At 39.6% G+C, this 25,953-nt stretch overlaps 1 protein-coding gene and 1 long non-coding RNA gene across 5 annotated transcripts in view; one reads left to right on the forward strand and one right to left on the reverse strand.

Annotated features, from left to right (window-relative positions):
- Window positions 1-25,953, reverse strand: part of nbas (NBAS subunit of NRZ tethering complex) — a 175,070-nt gene that overhangs the window by 43,130 nt on the left and 105,987 nt on the right. The window contains exons 44-50 of one of the 4 annotated variants that reach the window (XM_042226834.1): window positions 23,085-23,335; window positions 15,459-15,799; window positions 13,282-13,506; window positions 7,262-7,464; window positions 6,696-6,725; window positions 3,523-3,612; window positions 1,509-1,692 (exon numbers count right to left, since the gene is read on the reverse strand). In XM_042226834.1, the coding sequence (XP_042082768.1) occupies window positions 1,509-1,692; window positions 3,523-3,612; window positions 6,696-6,725; window positions 7,262-7,464; window positions 13,282-13,506; window positions 15,459-15,799; window positions 23,085-23,335 (1,324 nt within the window). Of the gene's footprint in view, window positions 1-1,508; window positions 1,693-2,512; window positions 2,845-3,522; window positions 3,613-6,695; window positions 6,726-7,261; window positions 7,465-13,281; window positions 13,507-15,458; window positions 15,800-23,084; window positions 23,336-25,953 lie in introns of those variants that run through there. The other 3 variants (XM_042226843.1, XM_005914315.3, XM_005914316.3) reach the window with 3 other exon arrangements.
- LOC121815494 lies at window positions 16,878-20,906 on the forward strand. Its single transcript, XR_006055139.1, has 3 exons — window positions 16,878-16,953; window positions 17,865-17,963; window positions 19,286-20,906. It is a non-coding gene; the product is annotated as an uncharacterized LOC121815494 (long non-coding RNA).

A 25,953-nucleotide genomic window follows, 5' to 3' on the forward strand; every position in this document is an offset into this window, starting at 1 on the left:
TGTTGTGCATGCGTTTGGACGAGAGTGTCAGTACAGATGTGAAAACACAAAAAGCATTTTCAACAGTCAAAAATCTTGAATAATCAACGTTAAAACAGACATTTGGCTACAAGAACCCCACTCTCACACTTAAAGGCCTTTTGGCTGCCTTAGGGAGAGATGAGAGAAAGTGGCACTTCATCTGAAACGAGTCTGGTTCTTACAACGTGACTTCTTTTAAAAGATTAATTAACAGATCCCTTGCATGTACGCTCTGTTAAGTGTGCACACGTGTGTCTGCCTGTGTGTGTGTGTGTGTGTGTGTGTGTGTGTGTGTGTGTGTATATTTTATCAGAACCTGCCAAATGTTAGGAGTTCGCCTAATTAGTTAAAGAGTCCGGGCCCACACACCTGTCTACCTGCGCTGACAATGGCCCAAGGCTGCCTGCATACATTTACACACTAATTATCCAGCTTGGGCCATTAATTAGTCAGTCAAATAACTTAGTGACTAGCCAGTCAGCTGTCTGCTATACCAGGGAGGGAGGAGGGGAGAGCCACAGCCACACACATACATACATATGTTACATACTACTGCAAATATGCAAATGACACATACGGATTAGTAATACTCACATATATTTATGCAGTTATTTCAAATCTAAACATTTATCCCTTAGTATGATTTTTAACACCTGGTTGTAGGAGCTTGTGCAAAACCCACTGTGGGTTACAAGCTTCAGACTCATAGTTTTTATCTCTAATTACATCTAAGAACTTGTTTCCACACATTCAAAGTTAAGTAGATTCCACTAACATGTGTTCATGTTGTCAAGAAACTGAGGCACTTTTCCTACACTGACATCTTTTAGAATGGAGCTACTATATTTTACACTAAATGTGACATCCTGTTTTGTTTTTGTTTTTTTTTTAAAAAAGAGAGAAAACAAAGTTGTGTCAAATGTAATTTAAAATATAATTTAATGATTTGCAAAATGCAAAATGTTGTCTAGCAGAGCATTGCTGAAATGAGCAAGACAGTTTTCTGGACGACAGTGTATTGCTCCAAAACTTGGATATGAAGCTGTGCAAGTTATCCATGCCATGTGCCCACTGAAAACGACTCCCTGTGGTCTTTAGGTTGGAGGCTGTGGATTTTTCCAACTGTCTGAGTCCATCATAAATGAGAATAATCCCAGAGATGTTATATTCAAGTATTTTTGTATGATCACAACCATTTAATACTATTTTTTGATGGTGCTATTAAAATTAACACATTCGTTTTTGTATGTCTTCACACTAATGATTCTCTTCTCTTTCCATTTTCCTTTTTATCTTCTCTGCTTCTATTTTCTTTTGTACAAGCATGGACAACAGGAAATTCAGACCTCTCTACCCATCTGTAGATAGTTTTCCATGTGCTTCTGTAGAGCACTTTGTTTGTCAAGTAAAGTATATTTCTCACTTTGTTAGCATGAGGGTTAAATCTTCATAACTTCAAACACGTGTGAGAGCATCAGTAACATTACCTCTCTGTCCCTGAGAACAGCCTGAGTCCTGTAAAGCAGCAGAAGACGAACGTCACTGTCTCCGAGGCTGAAGTTACTCTCCAGAATTTGCAGCACGTCGATGCGAGGCCGAACGGGCAGAGACGCGTCACCGCAGAATGGACGCAGCCAAGCCAGGAGGTCATCTGAAGTGACGGTACTGTCACTGCAGAAGGATTTGAGAGGGAGGTTGACAGCAGGCAAAGTGAGGTACAGATAAAGAGACAGAGATTGAGAGACAAGGTGTAGAGTTCACACTAAGATGTCTAAATGTTACCAAGTAGTTTACTTGTTTCATTCAAGAAACAAGAAATTGCCTGTTAGACAGTTTGCACAAAGATTTGAGGACGTTAAACTGAGCTGTAGGAAACTGAGTATGTTATTCTGTTGGGTTTTTTTACAAACTAAATGATTCAACTATAGCTACAGTTACGTTGTGTCAAAGTTGTCAAATTTACATAAATCTTCGATCGCTAGCAATGTGACTCTGAAGTGCTGTATCTGTGTAAGTTTTCTCCCCAACAAACACAACAATGTCGACGAAATGTTTTGCACCGTCAAAGACACCTGCGGTAGCACCCAAAAGGCAGAGGACGATGCTAACCGTCGCACAAAAAGTTGGACTTCTGGACATGCTAAAGGAAGATAGAAGTTACCGTATTTTTCGGACCATAAGGCACGTCGCATTATGAAGCACATTAAGCGAAACAAAACAGTCAGATACGTCAAATTTTACTCAACTCATTCTTCTTGCTTCCCCTACTTCCGTACCATTGATTCATTAATGTTGAATTCTCTCGCAGCTGCTCTATTCCCATGTTTTGGACCTGAAAACAGTGTTTGATCTTTGGTTTCATTCTATAATACCGACTTTGAGGGTCTTTAAACAAGAGAGAAAAGTGTGAAAATGTTCATACCTGTCTGAGAAAAATGTATAAAGTGTATAGTGAGGGGTTTTACAGCCTTAAAACATCTATAATAATTGTAAAAAATTAAGTTGACTACTTCGCGGATTTCACCTATCACATGTAATGAAATGCACTATATAAATAAAATTACCATTACTACTGAGATGACTTAACAGTAAAATGGGAAATTTTAACAATATATCTCAATTCTTCCACTTTACATGACGTAAACGCTTGTGTAGTAATAAGGACATTTTCAAAACAATTAAGAACTTTATCATTAATTAAGAAAAACAGCAAATGTCTGTGAATTCAAAGGTTCCTCCAATGGTGTAGTGGTTAACACTTTTGCTTGGCAAGCGGAGGTTTCCAGCCGGAAATTCACTTTGGGTTTGGGTCAGGAAGGGAATCTGGGAAAAAAGAGTTTGCTATAGTGGGTAGCTCCATATGTTTATCTTTGGTTATTACATTGAATAGAATACCAACAATAAAAACAAATAGTTTAGGTTATCTGTTACGTACTCTAGCATGTAACAGGCTATATGGTATGTCTTTGTCAGTAAGAAGTTAAAGGTCTACTATTTATGCCATTCTTCTTTGAAATTTCACATTTTCCAAAGTAATGCAGTGGGCATGATTGCACTATGATGCATTAATTTAAGGTTCTTTTGTCACAGATCCCTTGTTTTCATGTGCCTTGTTTGTCTTTTTGTCATGAAAAAGCTGACCAGGGTGCAATAGATGCTGTCAAAACGTTTTCGTCGTCAAAAAGAGCTACAAGACAGGCTGCCAGGTGCCTTTTGTCAGTTTATCTTCATTTATTTATCAGATATTTAACTGATATTTAACACTCAGCAGGTGTTAATTTCAGCCCTTGAATAGAACTGAAAAGATGCAGAGTGCAAAGAGAGGGTGACAAAAGCTGAAGAAAATCTTTAAGGCTTAGTTGATTTACATAAAACTCAAAATACAAGCGATTAAGTGCTGTGACATTGGCTGTGTGAGGACAGTTTAGTTTAGGGACTACAAAGGAAATCAGAGAATGGGTCACTGTAAGTATGTTGTATGAGATGACAGATGTAACCTACCCACTCTGCACACTGTTGTGCACAGCAGTCACCATGGCCTCCAGGACCCTGAGGGGTTGTGGGTAATTTGTCAGGGCGCATGGGTCTCCACTGAAAAACAAACCACATCACCACGATCATCTTACATAATCAGCTAATTAAGATAAGATTTTCAAATTAGCACAATGTCAAGGGACAGCAACTTAAAAAAAAAAATCAAAGGCTTCCTTCTCAGGGACGGTGTTAGTTAAAAATGTGTCTGGCGGCAATTAAATGTTTGAAGGTAGTGAACCTTTGTTAAATTAACAATCATAAAATTATTTCAAGTCTTACAGACAAGATGAAACAGAAAAAAAAAAAAACATTAATAGCCATCTCCAATGTGACAAGCTCATCGAGCCCGGTGGAAATTTACAAGAACACGTTAATTTTAATAATTTAAAGATGATAAAAAGAGGCGTAATGAGATGAGGTTTAAATCCACATAATAGTAGGTAAGCTTAAGAAGGTACATCATTAGTGCATTTGTAGAGTGGCTCTGGGTGCTGCTGTATGTGTGTGTGTGCACCATATGTTCACAGGCCATTTTTCACAATGAAAGAAAGAAACAAAGGGGGAGGGAAAAAAGGTGATTTCCCCCGACTCACTTCCACTTTTCTGCTGGAATTGTATCCATACACATACACAGATAAATGTATGCCCCGGCCAATACATATAACTGCCTACACAATATACACACACACACACACGCTTTATACACACACAACATACAGATGATCTGGGCAAGAAGTGGAAAGATGACGCAGCATTTTCTTTATTGGATTTCACTACTTACATTTTGAATTTAAACACACACAAACAAAGCAGTTATGACAGATACAAAAGACGGCTATTAGTGTGAGGCTCAGGTATGCCTGCTGTACCAGACTCAAGGCTTTGAGAGAGCCAAAAACAAGACCGCCTCATTCATAACTGCCAAACACAATGCTTCAAGAAAGCCCCGAAACTACGGACACGCACGCTCGCAGCCACACGCAGTCGACGCATAAAGGGATATTCATAAAGTAAGAACACGGAGTGACGTGTTCAAGGTAAAGAAAACCCCCAGAGAATAAATAGGGCTCTCTCTGTGTGCAGTCTTGCACCTGACACACACACCCAGACTGTGTGTGTGTGTGTGTGTGTGTGTGTGGGAGCAGAGTGAGATCTGGAGGGGAACAGCTGTATCAGGCTGCATTAATTATAAAAAAGATAATGAATCAGAGAAAAGGGAAGAACATGTGCACGCAATAAAGTGTGTATGTGTGTGTGTTCATTAGGGATAATGACCTCCAAGTCTATACAAATACAAATGTGTGTGTGAGTGCCTGTGCATGTGTGTGTGTCTGCAGATTCAGGTGCCATTTATCTGAAGCATGCACCATTGAGCAGCTATAAAAAAAGCTGGAAATGAGGCAGGATTATAATCACAGCAGGTGATACTCATTTATCAAGCCAATCAGATGGCCTGATGATATCTGGTTTTGTCAGTAAAACCCTGCTCGCTGGTCTGCCTGTCTGAGCAACAAGCAAAATCATTTAAAAAATCATCTTCCAGTATGTTAAATCAAAACAACTCTCTATAATGGGTTTTAGCTCACTCCTTCTCAAGAAACTAAGTAACAAACATATACATGTATTCGTTGGATGTTATACAATGTTATACAAAGTGTTTACCGCGGCCCTTACATCTAGCACATCTGCAGACACATCTTGGTGAATCATCTCTGCCTTCCTTTTGAATTCTGGGAGCAGGAAAACACCAATAAAAGACTGTGAGCCCAACTCCCACAGGCAGCTACTGCAGATTCAGTTCAACACTTCAGGCATTTGTTTTGACAGTGTTCTTCCCACCAACATGCTCAGCCCAAAGTGGACAGATATATATACAGTATATTTTCAGATAACAACCAACAAAGATCAGGTCGTAGGTGGTGTCAGCAGGTGGCGCACAGTATGTTCAAAAGCCTGCTTTTGAGCTGAATGTAGACACTTCGCTTTGTCTGGATAGTTATAAAAATACATTAATTTTTCCATACAATCTGCACTGACAGATAATGAAAGGGTTACGTGTAGATGATAATGTTGTTTGGCAAGGCGCAACAGCGAATGTGAAAAAAAGATTAAATTAGCACAAAAGGGAGCCACACGTAGCAACCTGACATCTTAAATTTTCCTATTCCTTTATTCTGCTTGTCACAGCTGGTGGCATGTTTGATAGCACACAGCACACAAGACTACTGTATAACTGTAATTTTTCAACACTGTCCTAATATTAACAATTTTCTGAACAACTTGGGACTAACAGGGGGTCTAGCGTTGTGCAACACAAGCTATGATTTACAGCCACAAAAATAATCACTAGCTTCAGACATCAGGTGGAGAATTAAGATATTTTTTTGACTTGAATTGAAGCTTGAGATGTATATATTGTTTATTTATTTTTGCTATTTTAGCTAGGCTGCGGTAAAGAATTTGATTGCAGTAAGAGGTGTGTAGCGGTTTGATCTCTTTGTACAGGTTTCTGTATGTGATCCTTTTGGCTCTCGGAGGAGGCGGACACACTTTTTCTCCTCTCCCTTATCTTCCCTGCTTAGTTCTACTCTCTCACAGTCTGTTTCTAAAACCTAAAGAGAATTATGGATTGTGGCTGGATCAACTGTCTCTCGAATGCTATGACACCCTTCTCCAAAAAAAACCCCAAACAAACAAAAAAAAAAAACACACACACACACACAACACCACACAGCACACACACACACACCTTATATATAATGTGAGAAATGGTCACAATGCAGCCAATGCAGCCAACTGTGGATGCTGGTGCTTCTAAACCCCTGCCTTTGAAGTTAGCACTGTCTGCATTTATAAAGAGACTACAGAATGAGCTCCCTTACAGCATGGTAAAAGTGAAATGGCAGAGTGCAGTCCAGAGCATTCAGCTGAAGGCAACTTTTCAGGTTTTTTATGTGTGTGTGTTTTTTCTACTGAAAAAGAGCTTTAGCTAAAAATGTTTTAAGAGGAGAACCAGAGTTACCAACGTTTGGATGTCTTGAGATGGAGAATCTCTGAAAGCTGTGGTTTTGTATTTTTTTTTTTATGAATCCCAGATTACAAGTTTTCCCCTTCTTTCAGCTTTAAACTAAGCTACTCACCTCATGATTACAGCTTCATAGCTCATCCACCTTTTGGGAAAAAAGTGAGTAGCGCTTTATATTACAGTTCCGTAAAAACAGTAATATTTATGTGTTAATAGAGTTAATAATTAAGATTATTACATTGTTGCACTAGTCATTTTGCCTCATTGGTCCTTTTAAATGTCTACATTACTACCATTTGTGGTCTCTTATTACATTAGTAATAACAAGCTGCTACTTGGTTGTTAATTTGGTAATTGCATATTGCATTTACTTAGTTAATGCCTCTTTATTAACAAACTGCTTAGCAAACATTAATCCATTATTAACATGTTATTACCAAGCCATTACAGATAGTGCTGTTTTCTCAAAATTATGCATATTTCAAGATTCAAGATTCTCTGTCATTGTGCATGTTGGGGCATTGTTGGGAAGTTACTAAAAGCAGATTAACTAACATTTGGCAGTGCATATCTTTGCAAACTATCTCAGTATGTACATGGGTATTGTCAGCACTTGACACCTCAGAGTTTTTTTGCATATACTGTAGAACATTAAGAACCTTGACATCGAAAATAAAATACCTGAGTGCAGCGACTACTCTCTCCACAGCATCGTGAAGGACACTTTTGAGAGACAGGTCTAAGGATCCAACAGTGACGCGCAGAAGCTCTCCAATCTGCTCCAGGGGCTGTCCATCAGTTGCCATAGTGACTGCTAACTCGCAGACTTTTGACCTCTCAGAACGGGACAAATCATAAAGTTGACTGTAGGCCCGCAGCTGCTCCTAGAACAGGAACAAAACATGGAAAAAAGTAGCGAAACACAATGATGTTAAAAATAATGATTAAAGACTGAGGTAGTAGACTTAATCTCAACGTACAAGATCACAGTCTTTTTAGGGGCCATAAAATATTAAGACATTAGAGACAAACTAATATTAATGAAATGACAGAAAGAGTTCTTAAGGGTAAAAAAGGCACTGTGAAAAAAGTGCACAAAATTGTCAGAGATCAAGGACACGTGTGTCGTAGGGAGTACAAAATGTATTTAGTTAGGTTCACAATCATAACCTCTTTTGAAAAACAGAATGTAATAATTTGCAAATTTAAAGCTGTGCAGAGTGCATTGATGACCCATCCAGGAGGTCACAAAAGAACCCAGAACAACTGCAGCCCCAACTTACATTAGTTAAGGTCAGATTTCATGACTCTTCAATAAGAAAGAGACTGGGCAAAAACGCATCCATGGGACAATTTCAAGACGAAAACTACTGCTGACCGAAAAGAACAGAAAGGCTCGTCTCACAATTACCAAAGAAAAACACATCTATATGAAAATATTCTGTGGACTGATGAGTGGGAGGTTTGAGTCCCGTTACATCTAAAAGTAATACAGCAATTCATAAAAAATAAAAAAAATCAACCCACCAGTCCAACATGGTGGCGATAGTGTTGCCAAGGGTGGCGCAACCACTTATTAGGTTTAGGAGTTAATTATTTTTTTCACATACAGTAGGCCAAAGTAGGTTTGGATAACCTTTTTCCTTAATAAATGAAAAATTTTAAACTGCATTTTGCATTTAATCAGGTATCTGTGTCTAATATTAAAGCTTAAGTGTGACAAATATGCAAAAAAACTAAGACATCAGACAAATGCTTTTCCTGGCACTGTACATTACCATTTACTCTTCTGTGTCACATGCAGACATTTTCAATGTGTGAGTGTCATTATCAGGCTTTTGGCTCTATTAATGCATGGTCACATGCCTCTGGTTATTACATTTTACACCCCCTATCTGACTTTTCAGCTAAACGCTACAAGCACAAATGCCACAGGATAAGGCTGACAAGGTCTTTGGAGTTGCCAGAAGCTAAAGGTTATTTAATTGCTGATACTTTCCTCCTTTCACACATGGTGTCCAATACGGCACTGTACTAGCAGTTAGTAAGTGCACCTAATATAAAAAAAACATGCTTCATGAGTTTCAGCATATTGTTTTTACTACTACTTTAATGACCAAATAAATAACTCCTTCAGAATAAGTTTTGAAAAATAATGCACTTCTAAAGATATCCATATTTTAATTAGTTGTAAGAAAAACATGAACTTAAACATCTCGCTCCAGTTCTCAAAGTATATGCATGAAAGGATTCAGTAATTACTCTATCCCATCTTGATTTGTTTCATTAATCATTGTTGAACCATGGCCACTTTTCACTATTCATTCTATAAACCTTTTTTTTTTTTTTTTTTTTTTTTTAAACATGGCATATAAAGTAAAAGCACTGCATATTGTTTTGGAGGGATGATTACTGGTCATCCCAGTTCAATATTTACACTAATTAATGAGCAAAAACCTTCAATTAAAATGCGTTCCTCATGTGTCCAATTTCAAACAACATTGTAAATACTTTCAGGGTCAGTGACATACAACAAGTCAAGCACTAGAAAAAATTAGGACAGGTCCAGAGAGCAAGAAGGAAACTTCAGCCCAGGCAGCTGCAGAAGTCATAAATGCGGTTCAATTTCATGCATAAAAGATGGATTTGGTGTGCGTTTGCTGCAATGCTGTCATGTTCCCCAGGGAACCTTCCAACATTCAGTCTAATCACAAACCCTTCAGTGCCTGTTGCAGCTGCAGTAGAATTGAGCTCAAGCCATTGAAAGACCCTCCTCCTAAACTAAGGTCGCTTTTTGATACAACCTCTCAGCAGGAAGCTACATTCAGACAGTTCAGTCGCAGTATCAGGAAATGTAATGTCTGCTTTCTGTGTCTTGTGTGTCTTTTCCAAATCCACCATTAAAATACCACTTGGAAATCGTCCAAATCCATAAGCTATTTTAACAGTGAAGGTGTTTGGCACATGTTCAAACAGATTCAACAAGGTGCTGGAAACACTCCTCAGAGATTCTGGCTCACATCGACATGACAGCATCACATATTTTCTGCAGATATGTCAGCTGCACATCAATAATGTGAATCTCCTATTCTATCATGCCCCAAAGGATTGAAATATGGTGTGAACTGCAATCTGGTGTGCATCTGAAATGAACTTATTGTCATGTTCAAGAAACCAGTTTGACATGATTTGGGCTTCTGTGATATGGTGAGTTATCCTACTGGAAGGAGCCATTAGAAGATGGGCTCATTATGGTCGCAAAGGGTTGAACATGAGTCAGCTAATCAGGCTCATTGTGGTGTATAAACGACATTCATATTGTTTACATTAAATTGGACTTCTACTATCCCAATGTTGCTACCTGACAACGTGAGCTTGTGTGAACTGTTGCCCATCTTTAACCGATGACTGTGGGTTCAACGTGTTGTGCATTCAGAGATGCTCTGCATACCTTTGTTCTAACTATCCCTATCAGCTCAAAGCAGTCTGGCAATTCTCCTGTGACCTCTGACATCAACAGTGCATTTTCACCCAAAGAACTGCCGCTCACTGGAGTTTCTCTTTTTTGGATCATTCTCTGTAAACCCTGGAAATGGTTTTGCAGAATAACCCTAATAGATCAGATGTTTTTGAAATAGACTAGACTGTCTGCCACCAATAATGATGCCATGTGGAAAGTCACTTAGATTACCATTCTTCCTCATTCTGATTTTCAGTTTGAACCTCAGCAGGTCGTCTTGACCCGGTATTCATACTTAAATGCCCTTAGGTATTGCTCTGTGATTAGCATATTTGCCCTAATGTGCAGTTGAACAGGTGTACCGAACTAATGTGCTGGTAAGTATTCAGGTTACTCAAATACATACATTCCTTATGTTGACATCATATTTATGCTAGGAATATCAAATATGCATGGTATTTTCTCTGTATATTAAATTTCAAAGCATAATATCAGCTAAAGCCTGAAGAGTGTCTTGTTGTGTAACATCTCTTTTGTGGATATCCTTTTAGTTTCATGGATGCATTCTGCAGCACTCAGTGCCAAGAGCCAGACCACGAATGCCTGTCAGAAAAAATTAGCACTTTAAGTAAAGCGCCAGTTAGAAGAAATGGACATGATGATGACATGATGAGTGTGTCATGAAACTAAGCTCTCAATTCATTGCTCTCTGTTCCAATCCTTAGCTATGATCACAAGAGAGTTTAAGGACAAAGAAAGTAGCGGGTATGAGGCTCCTCCAAAGAGTAGCAGCTAGGGGAAAAAAGGGCATGTAATAGGGATTCCCATTTCACCTGGAGGATACGGGGGACGCTGGTAGGATAATGGAGATCTTAGCCACTCTGTGTATCATTGTGCAGCCTCAGTGTGTGGATGAAAAATAAGGCTATTGTTAATTTTGTTAATATTATATACTACTCTAAAGTGTAATTATCAAGGACATGGTTTTAGCCCACAGTATGTGATTCACCACATCAAAAGGAATATGGAACATAGAAAGGAATAGCCCTGCTGCTGCAGAGACAAATCACACGATCTGTTGTTATTATTTTCTTTGCTGTTTTTCTCACAATTGCACGAGTTAATAGTTTAAAAATCACTATTTACAATATCAAGAACATGCCATTTGATGTCCTTATTGTAGGTCAAGGCCTCTGTGTTAGATTCTTTGTGTTAGAAAGGTTTAACAATATTTCTAGCAGCTGGTCACGCACACTTGATAAACGACCACAGTACAGCCAAACAGAGCCTACAGAGCTTCTTGTATCTATCTCTCCCTACCTATCTGCCCCTTTCTGGTTCTTATATCCATTATTTTAATACATCTCCAAGGATACAATTACATCCTCCACCAAAAAAAGGAAAGTTATACATAGAGGATGCAGTGTTTGTGTGTGTGCTTGTGTATGTGTGTGTGCGCCCATGTATGCATCAGTGACTCTGCCCTAAAGCTCTGCCTGGTAATTCTTGTGTCTTCCACTCTATTATGGAGGGTATGTGCTTTTAAACACAGTTAAAACTGGGACAAAATATTATTAACTTGCACAGTGTGGGGGTCAGAAATCACCAGTTTTCAATGATATCTTGTCGCATAGCAACACTTAGCTCGCCAAGTTATAATGTCCCCTCCCTCTAGCCCCAGATTCAGACTGTGTATACACACACACAGGCAGCCACAGCGAGGTGACAGTGGGGTAAGTCAGTGTGACTTTGCTTAATGAGATACAGCATGGTGCTTGTACCGTATATGCGTCCATACGGCAGGGCTCATTTGAAACAGCAGACCACAGATTTACATTAATATACCCTTGACTGGCCTTTCTGAGGCTGGGAAGAGCTTAGCCGAGCAGAACCACCCCCAAAATATACAACACACATACCCACACATAGACACAAGCGTTACAAGTACTGTATATGCAGATGGAAATTAGCCCAAGGCTATAATCTGGCATATTTACATTTGTTAAAATGTTCATTAATATGTATTGCCCCTCTTTCTAAAAAAATAAATAAATAAATAAATAAAATATGCAGGCACCATTTGTATGTCCAGCCAAAGGTGACCTTATGAACTGGCAAAGAAGTAAGAAGTGAGAGTCAAATGTCTTCTTCACTTCAGGGCCTATTAAACTTACCGTTCCATAGGCAATTGCATTTGTGGGGATTGCATTTCTTCACTGATTTTGCTTCCAAGGAGCCAGAGATACACCGAGCTCAAGGGATGAAACGCTGTTGTGTCTACTAATAACAGACAGCTTAAAAAACTCATTTAAAACTTATTTTTAGACACTTCGTTACTAGCAGCCTGTTGCAGAAACATAATTTGTTCTCATTTCTTTAGCTGAGTCTATGAAAAATGCCAAAGATAACAAAGTTTGACAGGCATAAAATAGGCTTTCTGTTCAAATAAATTACAAGAAAGCTTGTCTGAAAGAGTTCAAGCTGTGTTGAAGAATAAAGGTGGTTGTACCAAATATTGACTTTCAGGCTGTTAGAATGGTACAAACTCTTCTTATATACTGTATTTGCATCAATGGTTGCACATTTCAAGAAATCGCTAAACTCATTCCCCCATTTTACCAAAATATAAAGAGATGAGAGGTGGCTCAAGACTTTTGCACAGCACTATGAATGTAAGACTTCTGAATTGACTGAGTTTATACATGGATGCTGCTGATCAGCTGATCAGTTAGAAGCAGAAGTTAGAAGCAACTGAAGAATTTGCTCTTTTAACAGTAATGATTCTTTTATATATACAGTACACACAAAAACATAAATAATGATATTAATAATCCATCTACGCAAACAAGCTAGCTTTATTTTGGAACCATTTTTGTGTGACTAGCCACATGCCTCATTTCTTTGAAAAGTAGATCAGCTCATGCGTTTTTGATTTTTGCATCATTTTTTATGCAAATTCTTTGTGTTTCTTTGTGTTTCCCATGAAAACAAACTGGGTTTGGCTGGATAATAGTTGTAATTATTTACCACTTAAGTTTGTGGATTAGAATGATTGCACGATACATTGTACTGCGTGCTAAAGAATAATTCTGTCCCCAATTTAATTAACCAGCTGGCAAATATCGCTCTTAAACTTTGTGTGTTCTTTCAATGGATCATTAAAAGCACATTTACACAAAGAGCAAATCTCACTCTCCGAAAAAGAATAAAATGGCTCAAGTGTTTGGCAGATGGGGCTTACCTCCTGGCTGTCTTTGAGTGACAGAATGAAGGGATGACTCAGAGTGTCCAGGTGGGCCTGAGATTGCTGCAGGTGTGCTAGAGCCTCATCAAAAGTCATTCCTGCAGGGTCCGTCCCTTCCTGCTCCCTACTGTCATCACCTCCTCTCTTCCTGTTCTTCTCACCCAGCTGGCGCAGGGCTTTGGTGGCTCGCTTTATCACCTCCAACCTCGCTTGGATGCTCAACTGGACATGAAATGGATGGAAGAAAGAGAATGGGAGAGAGGTGGAAGTTGGGGAGGCGTTGAATTGAGCAAAGAGAAGTAGAGAGAGAGGTGCTCAAGTTCTATACTCGTAAATTCATTTAAAATGGACAGAGTTAAAGAGAGGTAGGTACAACCTAATCTATCTGCATTTCAATACTATCAGGAACTTGAGTAGCATGTGCATGTGTTTAAGGAGTGTGTGTTTGAGTGAGAGGGATCATAGCTGCCAGCCTGGAGTAATTGATTTTATTCAGACTGAGCAGGTTAACCATTCATGGGGAGAAGAGTGGGCCTCGGGCTACAGGAGGTTTTTATGCTTGCACAGAAACGCACAAACTTAGACCCCGACAAGACACACACACATTCACACTTTCAACATGTGCTACATATACCCCATTTTGAATTTGCAGTAATCTTCACCGAGATCGTCAGAACATTTCTCTGGCAAGTAAGACGCTCGTTTAAATTGAGTTTATTTAACAATAATAATAATAATAATAATAATAATAATAATGGATTGCATTTATATAGCGCTTTTCGGGGCCCTCAAAGTGCTTTTTACAATTCCACTATTAAGTCACTCTCACATTCACACACTGGTGGAGGCAGCTACAGTTGTAGCCACAGCTGCCCTGGGGCACACTGACAGAAACAAGGCTGCCATATCGCGCCATCGGACCCTCTGGCCATCACCAGTAGGTGGCAGTTGAAGTGTCTTGCCCAAGGACACAATGACCGAGACTGTCCGAGCCGGGGCTCGAACCGGCAACCTTCCGGTTACAGCCACGATCGCCCTTTGTTCTGTTTGTATTTGTACAAATGTGTTATGAAGTGTGTATCCTACTGAATCAAATCCAGGTATTCACAGCCAACATCAGTCAGAGTCTCGGGTAAGGTTAGAAAAGAAGTTAGAAGTTGAGTAAGATGGGATGCATCCACCAAAGAGGTTAGCTGAGATCAATAATCTGTTTCCCTTCAGAAAAAAATGTCCAATGGGAAGTTTTGCATGCATTTCAATCCTTGGCCTTGTAGGAAATTAATCAACGATGGCAACGGTGAATCAATTCATCATTGCCACCCAATGGTCAAAAGGTCGAAAACATTCCCAAATGTGAGAAGGGACTCGATTTTCCCTTTGCATGTCCGAGGAGGACAGAAGAAAGAGAAGAGAGGGATGGTAATGGCAGAGGGAGTGGACGGTGTCTTCCTGAGAGGTAATCTGCATGTTAAAGAATACAAAGGGAAAACATTGCCTCCTGGGAATTGGAGTTTAATTGGCTCTGAAGTCAAGAGGGATCAATTAGCTCTCTTGGAGTGGTAGGGAAAGAGAAGGGACACAGGACAAAAATAGAAAAAAAAGGGAAGGTCTGGAGAAGGGTGATGGCAGGGTGCCAGGGCGAAAGAAAAAAAAGAACAGCAGGCTACTATTGATAAGGTGCACTGAGGCACTTTAAGTCTACTGCAGGACAATTTTTCACAGTCCTGTAATTATGTGGCTGACATTCCTTGTGAAATTTTATAATTTCTTTTATAAATCATGACTGGTATGTGCTTTGAGGCTGCAGAAAGTGGATGGGAACAGAATAATGTATTTGAAATTAGGAGAGGGCTTTTGGCATTCCAGAAATTGGGCCACAGGCATTAGAGAAGACCGGCACGACGATGATGAGTGAGGAGTGAGGAAAATGACAGTTTGATGTAGTGAGTGAAAATCCCCGCAATCTTCCCTTTAACCAAATACGAATCCTTCCTTTGCGGCAGAAACCAACTACCTTCTGTGCTGCAATTAACCAGAGACTGTCTACCTATCACAGCTCCTACCTGAGAAAGTAATAGAAAATAGAGCCTCTTCTGCTCAAACGACCCCCGCCCCCGTCATAGAATAATTTCTATGAAAAAAATGCCCCTCTGTTTGGTCCAATTAAGGCTTACGTTTTTAGATGCATCAAGAGAGAAGGTGATGTTATCCAGGAAGCGGACAGCGTCGCCAGGGGCCAGCCTGTCCAGGTATTTGGCACAAGTGTCGTAAGCGTGTAGGTAGTCTTGGTCGCTCTGAGGGGGTCTCTTCAGCAGCTGGGGGTCCCCTTTCCAGAACACCTTCTGCAGCCATGCTGCGTGGACTGCACTGGCGGACACCGTGGCCCCACCACTGCCGGGCAAAGGCAAACGATTGGCAAGTTTGGAGATGGACAACACGTTCTGACTGGTCAGCACTGGTTGAAGAGTGGCCAGTGGATCCGAGGATTCATCCGTGAGCTTCCGATAGTTCAAACCTGCAAGCGTGAAAGACATATTACACGTTTACAACACTTTCACCTTAAAAATGTGTTTGCCTCTTCACTGAAGCCTCGAGCTATATGATCAAAAAAAGAACAAGTATACTTGGATGCTCCTCCCTTGTCCGTGTGTACTGGGATCTTTGACACTCCTTTGTATGTCTCAATTATGCAAGGTTGATGTTGAACACTTACAAAAAGCTGTAGTAGCTTTACATTAGCTTTATGTTTAGCTCAAGGTACTTTAAACATGGCATAACAAAGGTCCTTTTACTGCTACAACATCAAGATCAATAATGGGAATTGTAAAAAGAGTATTTACATATGAACAATAAGCATGTTTATTCTCCACGGCAGAGTATAAAATTGCATTGTGTCGGAAGGGGAACACAATGTACCATTTTTATAGTGTGCATACAGTGCATGGCTTCTGTATTACTATTCTTTCTGTTTTCTGTGACAACCAAGCAGACGAGAGATTTGCACAGGACGTTGAATATTCCATCACATGACAGAAAAGCATCAGGAGATGAAAAGCATCTCAGGAAAGAGTAAACAGCGGATGTGAACAACAAGGATCGCGTGTGACCTGCGTGTGAAAGGGGTGCCGGCCGTCTCTGCCTGCATGCAAACATGTACAGTTTGACTGTCAAACTGTCTGCGTGCATCATATTTACCACTGCAGTACCCCCGGAGTAGGCATTTGTGTGTGTGTGTGTATGAGAGAGAGCGAGAGAGGCGGTGGTGTGCTCTTGGTCTCCAGCGCTATCAGACAGACGCATTACTGTAGCAACGCTACATGGCCTGTCTGGGCTTTAAATATTTTAACACGGGTCTGCCTGTGGGGAGGGTTCTGTCAATGCTGCTTGAAATCATTCACACAATCACAAGCATACACGCACACACACAAAACTTTCCAGGTTGAACCCACATACACAAACACGCACACACCTTCCAGACAGGCCCAGACAGACATGTAAACCACAAATACTTACATATGTACTCTTTCCCTCCAGCTTCACCTGCCCCACCCACTCCTCATATTGCCTCTCTTTTCCCCTTTCCACTAGAGCCCGCTCAGACGGTCACCTGGTACTGTGTCTTAAAAATGTGATGAGCACCACCTGTCTCCAACTCATCTGAAAGCCTCTGTAAGTACATCTGGGTGGGCTAGTTTGCATGTGTCTGTTCAGGACTGCAAATGAGTCATATTGAATGAGCATGTCAGAAGAGTTGGAAAGTGTTGGTAGAAAGTTAGAGGCCCCAGAGACACGGCAACAGCCTGTGTATCAGTTTTGCTGCAGGAAGTGTGAATACGTGGGTTATGTTTCAACAGTATGTGTGTGCATGTGTGTGAATGAGTGAGTGAGAGCGAGACATACAGTACAGAAGGTGTTAGCGTGAAAGTGTTATTGTCACAAAGTCACTATATGCGCTTGTGCATGCATATAAAGTCAATCTGGCTTAGTGTGTATATGCGTGTGCATTAATCTATTAGTACTCATGATGCTGCAACTCCTGGTAGCTTATGTGGTGCAATAAAGCATGGACTTTGGTTCTCCCCATGGCTGAACGGCATTTATGCAACTGTCAGCACCTATGCTGCCTGTTTAAAACTAGTGCATCCATTTTCTTTTATTTTCTGTGTTTTTAAGCTGGTTTAGGGCAACATTAGCAGCTCTATCCATGCTTCCCTGAAATCAAGACGTTATTCTGCATTCTGTATAAAATATTTCTTAAAAACAGAATACTGTGGAAAAGCCTTGAGTCACCTTTCGATTCTTTATATTTTACTAGACAAATGGGAAATAGGGGCCGAAATGTATTGAAATGTGGCAAAATTTATGCAAATATCGTAAATAAGGCTAAAACAGAGTTTGTGCAATTCTCTTGAGCTTGAAAGCCAATATTGGGTAAGACCACCTTTATTCAACACAGCCTGAACTCTTTTAAGTAAGCTTTCTTGTCATTTATGGAAGTAGTCTTTAGGATTAATTCTCCGGGCTTCTTGAAGGACATTCCAAAGACTGCCTTCTTGTGTAATTTGAACCTTCTCTCCCAGTTTCCCTTTCCTAAAGTTGAGTCCACTGAAACCAATTCACTCATCGGACATTACTTTGAAGGTGACATCCGGTCGACATGCAAGGCTCCGGCTACCTAGGTAACCTCTTAATGTACTTACTACCAGTTCATGTTTCAATCAATAGTACTCATGAATCTCATTGGTAGCCGCTTCAGTCACTTGCTTGGGAGTTTATTATCAGGTCCTGTGCTGAGCTCGCCTGCGGTTATTTTGCCTGTGGCCATGTGAAGTCACTCACTGTTATTTATTTTCTATGGTGTCTCATCGTCACGCCACATCTAGCATATGAAACCAGCTGGTTTTTGTGACAGGCTGCTAGTAACAAGTTCTCCAAAATTGAAGATACAATTTAAAATAGGTTCTTTGCCAAGTTTTTCATTATGTGTAGGCACAACCCTGCTTCATACCTTCAGTTAGGCCTTGTCTGGTTTCATAGGCCAATGTTAAGTGGCTAAACAAATAAAAAGCATTCCTCTGGAAATGCTCATGTACAAGGACTGGGCTTAAAATGAGTGATATAGTAGGCAGTGTCCAAAGTATAAATCTGAAAGACCTTCAGAAAACCTGAAGAACTATTGCTCACAAGCAGTTTAAAAAAATTACAAGAAAGTCTGGCTAGTGGGGAGAAAAATATAAAAAAAGAAGTACTCTAGGAGCAGAGCGCAAACCTCCACCAAGGCAGAACTACAAAGTTGATAGAAGTTTGTAGTTCAGTAAAAATCAGATAAGGGTAGCAACAGATATTGACTCTGATTATACAAACATTATGTTGGAGTAGGTAATAGATAAGGGGACTTGATTTGTTAATAACAATATTAACTTGAGGGTATTATATAATATTATACTACAGTATATTTCTAACTTCCTCTTGACAATGCTTTAATTTGAATACTTTTAGTGTAAGGTCAACTTGAAAGAAAGGCAGATGTGAAATGTAAAAATACGGTCAAATGTGACATATTTGCATACAAACTATAAGAAATATTAGATATTTAGAATACCAATATAATAGTATCATTCCCTAAATATTGGCATTACAAAAAAGGTATTATAATTTTTACTAGTTTTAATGATAAAAGGCATTTTATGAAGATCTGACCTTATTTGACCTTGAAGAAGAGGCCAGAGGTCCAAATTGACATCAGATTTACAATTTACTTGGTGTACTGACAACATTTACACTATGCTGTCAGTACACCAGTGGCAGTAAGAAACAGTTTTAAATAGCTCTATAAAGTTTCATTATAACCTCCTCAGTGGAGGTAATCAAAAAGGAATTAAGGCTCAAGAGTTTTGTACAACACTGTAAAAGTAAATGTAGACTTAACAATGTAAAATTGCCTTGAGTTCATATTGTTCTGTCTATTGACTAACTAGTCTTCTGTTCATCTTCTACACAGATCATCAACTGCTGAGGAACCTTTTGCCCAGAAGATGCAGTTTGAGCCTCATCTTGCTTTGTTTACAAGGTTTATGTCTCCCTTGTGAAGAGCTGGGCTTATATTTGGATTGCTTCATAAAAGGTCCCATTCAGACCACCTGCACATGTGATTGCAATTTCCTTATACATCTCTAACTTCAGCCTAGAAAAACAGTTCTTTGAGTGGTAAACCTTCACCCGCTGTCATTGTGAGTTGCAAATAAGCGATAGAAGCACAAACGGGAGAAAACAGCGAGATGCTAATATAGTGATGTGGCAGTAATTGTGCATTAGTGAAACTGAAAAGCAGCAGTGGGAGTTAGTGCATTTAAAGTTAATTTCATTTTTCTTACTTTATGTAAAACTGCATCCCAGTCTTGATGTGGATGTCTCAGTGTTGTGTGTGTACGTGATTTGGGCATGTGTGGTTCAGTGTGTTAAACAGAGACATGTGTCACCAGTAAAAGCTGTGGCGCTATCAGGAGCAGAAGGAGGAAGTGAGGCGTGAAAACACAGCTGACACCTGGCTGACCTTTACTGAACTTTTCCAAGAAGTGACACCAGCTTCACCCGTACGCAACAAAGTTTGAGCACTCTAGCCTGGAGCGCTGAACCAGTGACATGATGTCCTGGGAGAGGACCGAGTGCAATGCTTTCTCTCAGACCCTTGGTATATCAATAGGATTGATGCTGAATTGTTTTCCTTTTTCACTTCACAGCCATATCGTTATAGTTTTGCATGGTTCAACCCTGCTACTCTTCATCTTTGAAAACATCTACATGAGCTAATAGGGAAAAAAGGAAGCAGAATAAGATCAAAGGGCAAGATGAATCAGACATAAAGGATAATATGTGTAACTGGCACTATCAGGATGTCATCGGAGGTGTTTTATTTGTTCTTCCCAGTCAAACGTTAGCGACTAGCTTTATTCAGATGGTCAGTTGTTGTTTTTTTAAAATTCCACATGACAACCGCTGACCAGAAGCAATGTCAGCATCTGTGTGTGAGTCATCAGTCATGTCGAGACAGATTGTCTTCAAGTCTGGACTTTTACTTCCTGACAGCACAGGCCAGAGGTGTTTTTTCCCCACCAGTAACAGGTGCACTATCCCTATGAATTTGTTTTTTTGTTGCGTTTCACTCTTCAGAAACTGCATTCTTCAGTAAAAGAAGGCTATTATTTAGTCTGCAAATAGAAATGGCAGCACTCTGTTTTTCTAAAGTATAACCCTGTTTGCCGAATGCAAAATGACTTCCCTCATGATTTCACACAAAACGCTTTTTAAATAAGTGGAATTATACAGAAATTTTAAAAGCAAGAAATGTTGCCATGATTTTTTTTTTCTGGTTCATTTTGTTTTGGGTTTTTTTTTTTCAGTAGTGACAACCTGTCAAAGAGTCTAGCATTCCTTGTAGGACTGGATAATTGCCTGACATGGGAGGGTCATCAACTCGTGTACACTCTCACCTGGGAGCTCCCGTCTAAAAATGCTGGCCCACAGACGCACTTTGTATTCTATTCTCTGTGCCTGGCATCAGCTATTTGCATTTGCAACTTCAATAACTTACTACTTAGATTCATTACCAGGTCTTATATTAGGTAAATACAACAACCAGATTAACCAAAACACATGATATATTGCACCACATCATTATCATTTTAACAAAAACCAAGACACAATGCACAAGCATTGTGTGAAAAGCTAAACACGCCTTTACTGCTATCACAGGTAATGGAGCATTGAGGTGTATGTTAACAAAAGGCCATGGAGGAAAGACATCAGCAATATCATCAGAGAAGCAAATGTTGCTGCTGATCGGAGTTATAAGGCCCTTTCCAAACAATTTGAAGTTCATCATTCTAAAGCGAATGCATTCACAGCTGCCAATCTTCCCATGGGTGGACATTTCAGCAAATTCACCCAAGGTCAGACAGTGCAATACTCAATGAAAATGAAAGAACCCAAGATCTACATCTCAAACTCCCTGGGTCTCAGTTAGCATGTAAAATGTTAAAGCTTATGGCAGTACGGTTAAAAAAAAAAAAAAAAATTAAAAAAAAAGGCAAACAAGGCTTGCTAGGAAGGGTTGCCAGGAGAAAGCCTCTTCTGCCTAAAAACAACATGGAAACATGGCTTTGGTTTACAAAGCTACATCAGAACAAACCACAAGGCTTGTGGAATAATAACCCTCGCTCGCGCTCAGTGTGTACGTAAATCACGCGTAAGAACATTTCAGTGATTTCTCAGAAAGTCTCTGACCATGCAGACAAACAAATGAAGGTCTGGCTGTCTTAGGATGTCTAAAACCAAGTATTTAAAATGAATACTACCCTTAGCAGTACTACTAATACCATGATCATCATTATCATCATTGTTTTCATTATTATGATTATTACTACAAGTATTAGCAGTAGTATTATGATCATTATTAGTAGTAGTAGTCGTCATATTTGGTCATTATTTACAGTTTTCCAAAACACAATAAGCCAAAATTACAGTTAAATAAGAAAAAATTAAAAATGAAACTGCATGTAAAGAAAGCAAAATACTAAATGGGAGGCTGTAAATTTTAACATTTTAAGTTAAAAAATATATGTATAAAATATCTCTTTTTTTTTTCTTAAATTATCTTCATTAAAAATTATTTATATTATTGTGAAATGTCACCATTCACATTATCCTGCTATTAGCTGGAGAATCTGGATTTTTCTTTTCTTTCTTTATATTTCATTGCAGTGAGTTTCTCCTCTAGAGCTGACGGATCACATGTTCCTTGTCCTTTGCCTACTTTCTTCTTTTTCTTGCAGTCTGTTAGTACTTTTTCATATCATCTTTCATGTCCAAACTTTTCTTTTTCACTTGAGCCACAGTGAATGTCCCCGGGGAAACAACATTCAGAACCTCCATTATTTCAACCGGAGTCTTGCTGCGGTGGGACTTTAAGAGAGCTGTCCATAAATGAGTGCCTGCAAGCCTCAATGAACTGAAGCCACACTGTAAAGAAGAATGGGCTAAAATTCCTCCACGACAATGTGAGATACTAATAAAGTCATACAAAAAATGATTACTTCAAGTTATTACTGCTTAAGGTGCTTCTACAAGCTAGGGAATCATGGGACGTACTCAGTTCCTCACACACTGCTTCTGTATATTGGCTTAGTTTTTGTTAAATAATGACATGGGTTGATGTGGTGTATGTTTTATAGTTTAGCTGAAACTGTATTTGCCTAACTTTAAAACATGCTAAGGACCAGATGATCTTTATTAAATCCTGAAACATAAAAGCCAAGAATTTTTTTAAAACCATAACTACATCTTTTCATTGCCAATATTGCTGATACTGCAGGCTTCCAGACTTCATTGTTGTTTTATTTGTTTTATAATAATAAATTCCATTTGAATTAATCTGATTTATTGCTTGGACTTCATATCTATCATTTTCCTGGCACAGGGTTGTAAAACAGTAATGGCATGCTTAGTACTAAATAAATCTGACTAACTGTTATAGATTAAAATGTATTTTAAAGTGGGTCAGGGGTCCCTGTGTCCTTACAGTGACTGGTCTGTCTTAGACCAACATGGTGTTAGTGGAGCTCCTGTGATTGGTCATGCAAGAAGTCACTTCCCCTTTATAAGATTCCCCACTTGGTTTTCAGAGAACCGTGGTTATGTCAGTAACAAAACGTTTTAGCTGGGGGATTTGTCAGAACAACAATCAAAATGCCAGTTATGAACTACATATACTATATAATCACCATAAACAGTGTACACCTCACCGTTGGCAACAGCCCGAAGCTTCTTGAGCAGTTTAACATGAGAGTCTGGCTTAATGGTGGTGGTGACGTAAGGCTCACAGCCCGCAGCATCTAGTAAGGTGTAGTAGTAGAGCAGGCGGTTGAGGTCGGTTCCTTCCACAGTGGGAAGAACATACTTCGTCATGTGGCTGTAAAAGGCCTGAGGGTTACACTTTAAAGTCTCAAACAAGCTGAGGGATTCGCTCCGGGTTTCAATATCCTTGGTGGAGAGGCTGTGGAAGAGAAAACGGGAATGGAATAAGAAAAACAGGGAAAAATGTGCAGAAAATGAAATGAAAATATAATTTTATATAGCTGGATTTGTAGTAAACACACAACAATAGCCTGGCCTACTATCAGTTTAAAGCTTTTACATATGTGGTTGTAAAAACCTGCTGTTTGTAATGGCTTCACAAAAAAATATCTATTGGTACGCAGTGTGTGAACACTTGAAGTTTCAGGCATCAGAAAGGAAAAGATCTGAGCCTTTCATATAGACAGCAATAGCCACTATGCCTGAAAGAGATGAGAAAAAAAACACAGCTAACCAAAAAAAGAAAAACCCACACATTTCATCAACAGAAAATCAAAGAGAAGACTACCAGCAATGGAGACTATTTGGCTCCAAAGTCATTTCTGAAAACAGTAGCGCTAAAAACAGTGGTGCAAAAACACAAGAGCAATCTGCAGGCTTATCACAAAGCATACAGTCCCTCCAACAACAACAAAAATAAATTTAAAAAAAAGATTTCATAGACCACACTGAGAATACATTTAATAAGCTGATCAGTTCAGACATAAATAAGGTAAAGTGGGAAGAGGCTATGACAAAGAGAAGACAGAGACAAAGAGAGAAGGAAAGCAATAGCGGGGAACGTATTAGTTGATGTGAGGGGAGATATCCGAGCTCCCAGGGAAGGAAATAATGTATCCAGTGAGCTTTTTAGGTTGCACAAGACGTGTGCACATCCTTGCTAAGCGTGTTTTGCTACAAATCTCAGTCAAGATCAGCAGGTGGTCTAAAGAGCAAAAGAAAAAGTGAAAAGAACACAAGCAAAAACACTGGAAAGAGGATGACAAAAAAAACCAACTTGGAGAACCACAAACAAAAGTTAAGCAGGGAGCGATACAAAGAACGAAAAGGCAAAGGCGAAGTAAAGCTAGTTGCTTGAAGTCACCGAGGGGCTCCGAGCAATCTGTGGCTTCATGGGAGTGCGTTTGTGTGAGTGGAAGTCTGTTTATCTGTCAGAACGGGACAACATCAAAGGGAACAATGCTTCCTCTGGGCTCTCTGTCAGGCTTTCGCTAATGAAAAAAATATAGAGCCTGGCTGCGGCACGGCAGCTGACAATAAGCTCGATAATGTAAATAACACTAATCATCCTCACAACAGGGGCTCTAATAAGGCTGGAGTCAACAGAACGACTAACTTAGAGTGAAGACTCCCTCGCTCGCTCTTCCTCTCGTCTCCCTCTTAAGCGTACGCAGGCGGCCCGTCACCCCAATCAAAGTCTGATGTTTCACTAGTTAATCACACTAGCTCCAAAGTGCCTAAAAACACTGCGACGCAAGAAGAATTGCAAGAGAAATTGCGACTTATCCAGCCAGGACTTTTTTTGAGGGGCATTATGAGCAACTACACAAAGGCACAGAAGCTGGCAGAGAGTGCTCAGTTTTCATGCCAAGCTCTGCTTTGTTATCTCCTCCCTGCCCCTCTATTCTTTCAATTGACAAAAGGTGTTCACTGCATCTTTGCTCACATTAGGAGCATATCTTCTTCTCAGTATCCACAGCTGGCAGCGTGTTTTCGGTCAACATATATAGAGCCTGATAGCTTTATTAAAAGTTTGCTGCGTAGTGGCTTACCTACTGCCGTTTGCTTGGTGGCATTTCGCTCCTCACACAACACAGTTTGCTACTTTATCTTGGTTGTGGTTATTTCTCTGTGATATCCGGAGCGTCACATTGCAGTCTTCTCTTGTTTGTTATAAAACTCTGCTGAAGTAAAGAGCCAATTTGTCCAGGGGAGAATAACACTTAGGTCCATAAATTGCTGGATGAAGTCAGCTTTGTACACCACCACAGTGGATTTTAAAATCAGTCAATATTATGATTGAAGCGCAGACTTTCAGCTTTGATTCAGGGGGGTTTCAAAAATTACAGACATTTGTAGACCCTTCCCCATTTCAGAGGCTCAAAATTAATAGATAAGCACAACAGAATTTAAAACAAAAGGTTATTCTTTATACTTAGTCGATGATCGCCTGAAGTTTTGAATCCATGGATACCAAATGCTGTTTCCTCCTTTTACTTTCTTTTACTGCAGCCACCTTCAGTTACTGCTTGTTTGTGACTCTTTATGAATTTTGTATTTTATTTTAATAACATAATTCAATAAATATACTCTGTTGGGTTGAGATTAACTTGACCATTAAAATGGTAAATAGTAAATGAACTAGTTCAATTATGGCGCTTCCTACTCTGCTTGAGCACTCAAAGTATTTTCTGCTACAGGCCTCATTCACCTATTTGCACACATTCATAAAAGCATTTTTTTTCTATGCGTGTTTTCTACCTAACATTCACACTCCAATGAACACGTCGGGAACAACTTGGGGTTTAGTTGCCCAACAGTACTTTGGCATGCAAACTGGAGCAGCCAAGAATAAAACCACCTGCTCTACCTTCTGAACCACAGCCAACCCAAAAAATAGAAGAATATCCCATTTCTTTACTGGTGTAAAACTGGTGACCTAGTTCCACTGACAGCCGCATATTGCCATTCTATAACATTACCTCCACCATGTTTGACAGATGATGTGATATACTTCACATCCTGAGCTGTTTCGCT

The sequence above is a fragment of the Haplochromis burtoni genome, unplaced genomic scaffold (assembly GCF_018398535.1).
Source record: "Haplochromis burtoni strain Fernald_Lab_line unplaced genomic scaffold, NCSU_Asbu1 Contig_8, whole genome shotgun sequence".
Taxonomy (NCBI): Eukaryota; Metazoa; Chordata; class Actinopteri; order Cichliformes; family Cichlidae; genus Haplochromis; species Haplochromis burtoni.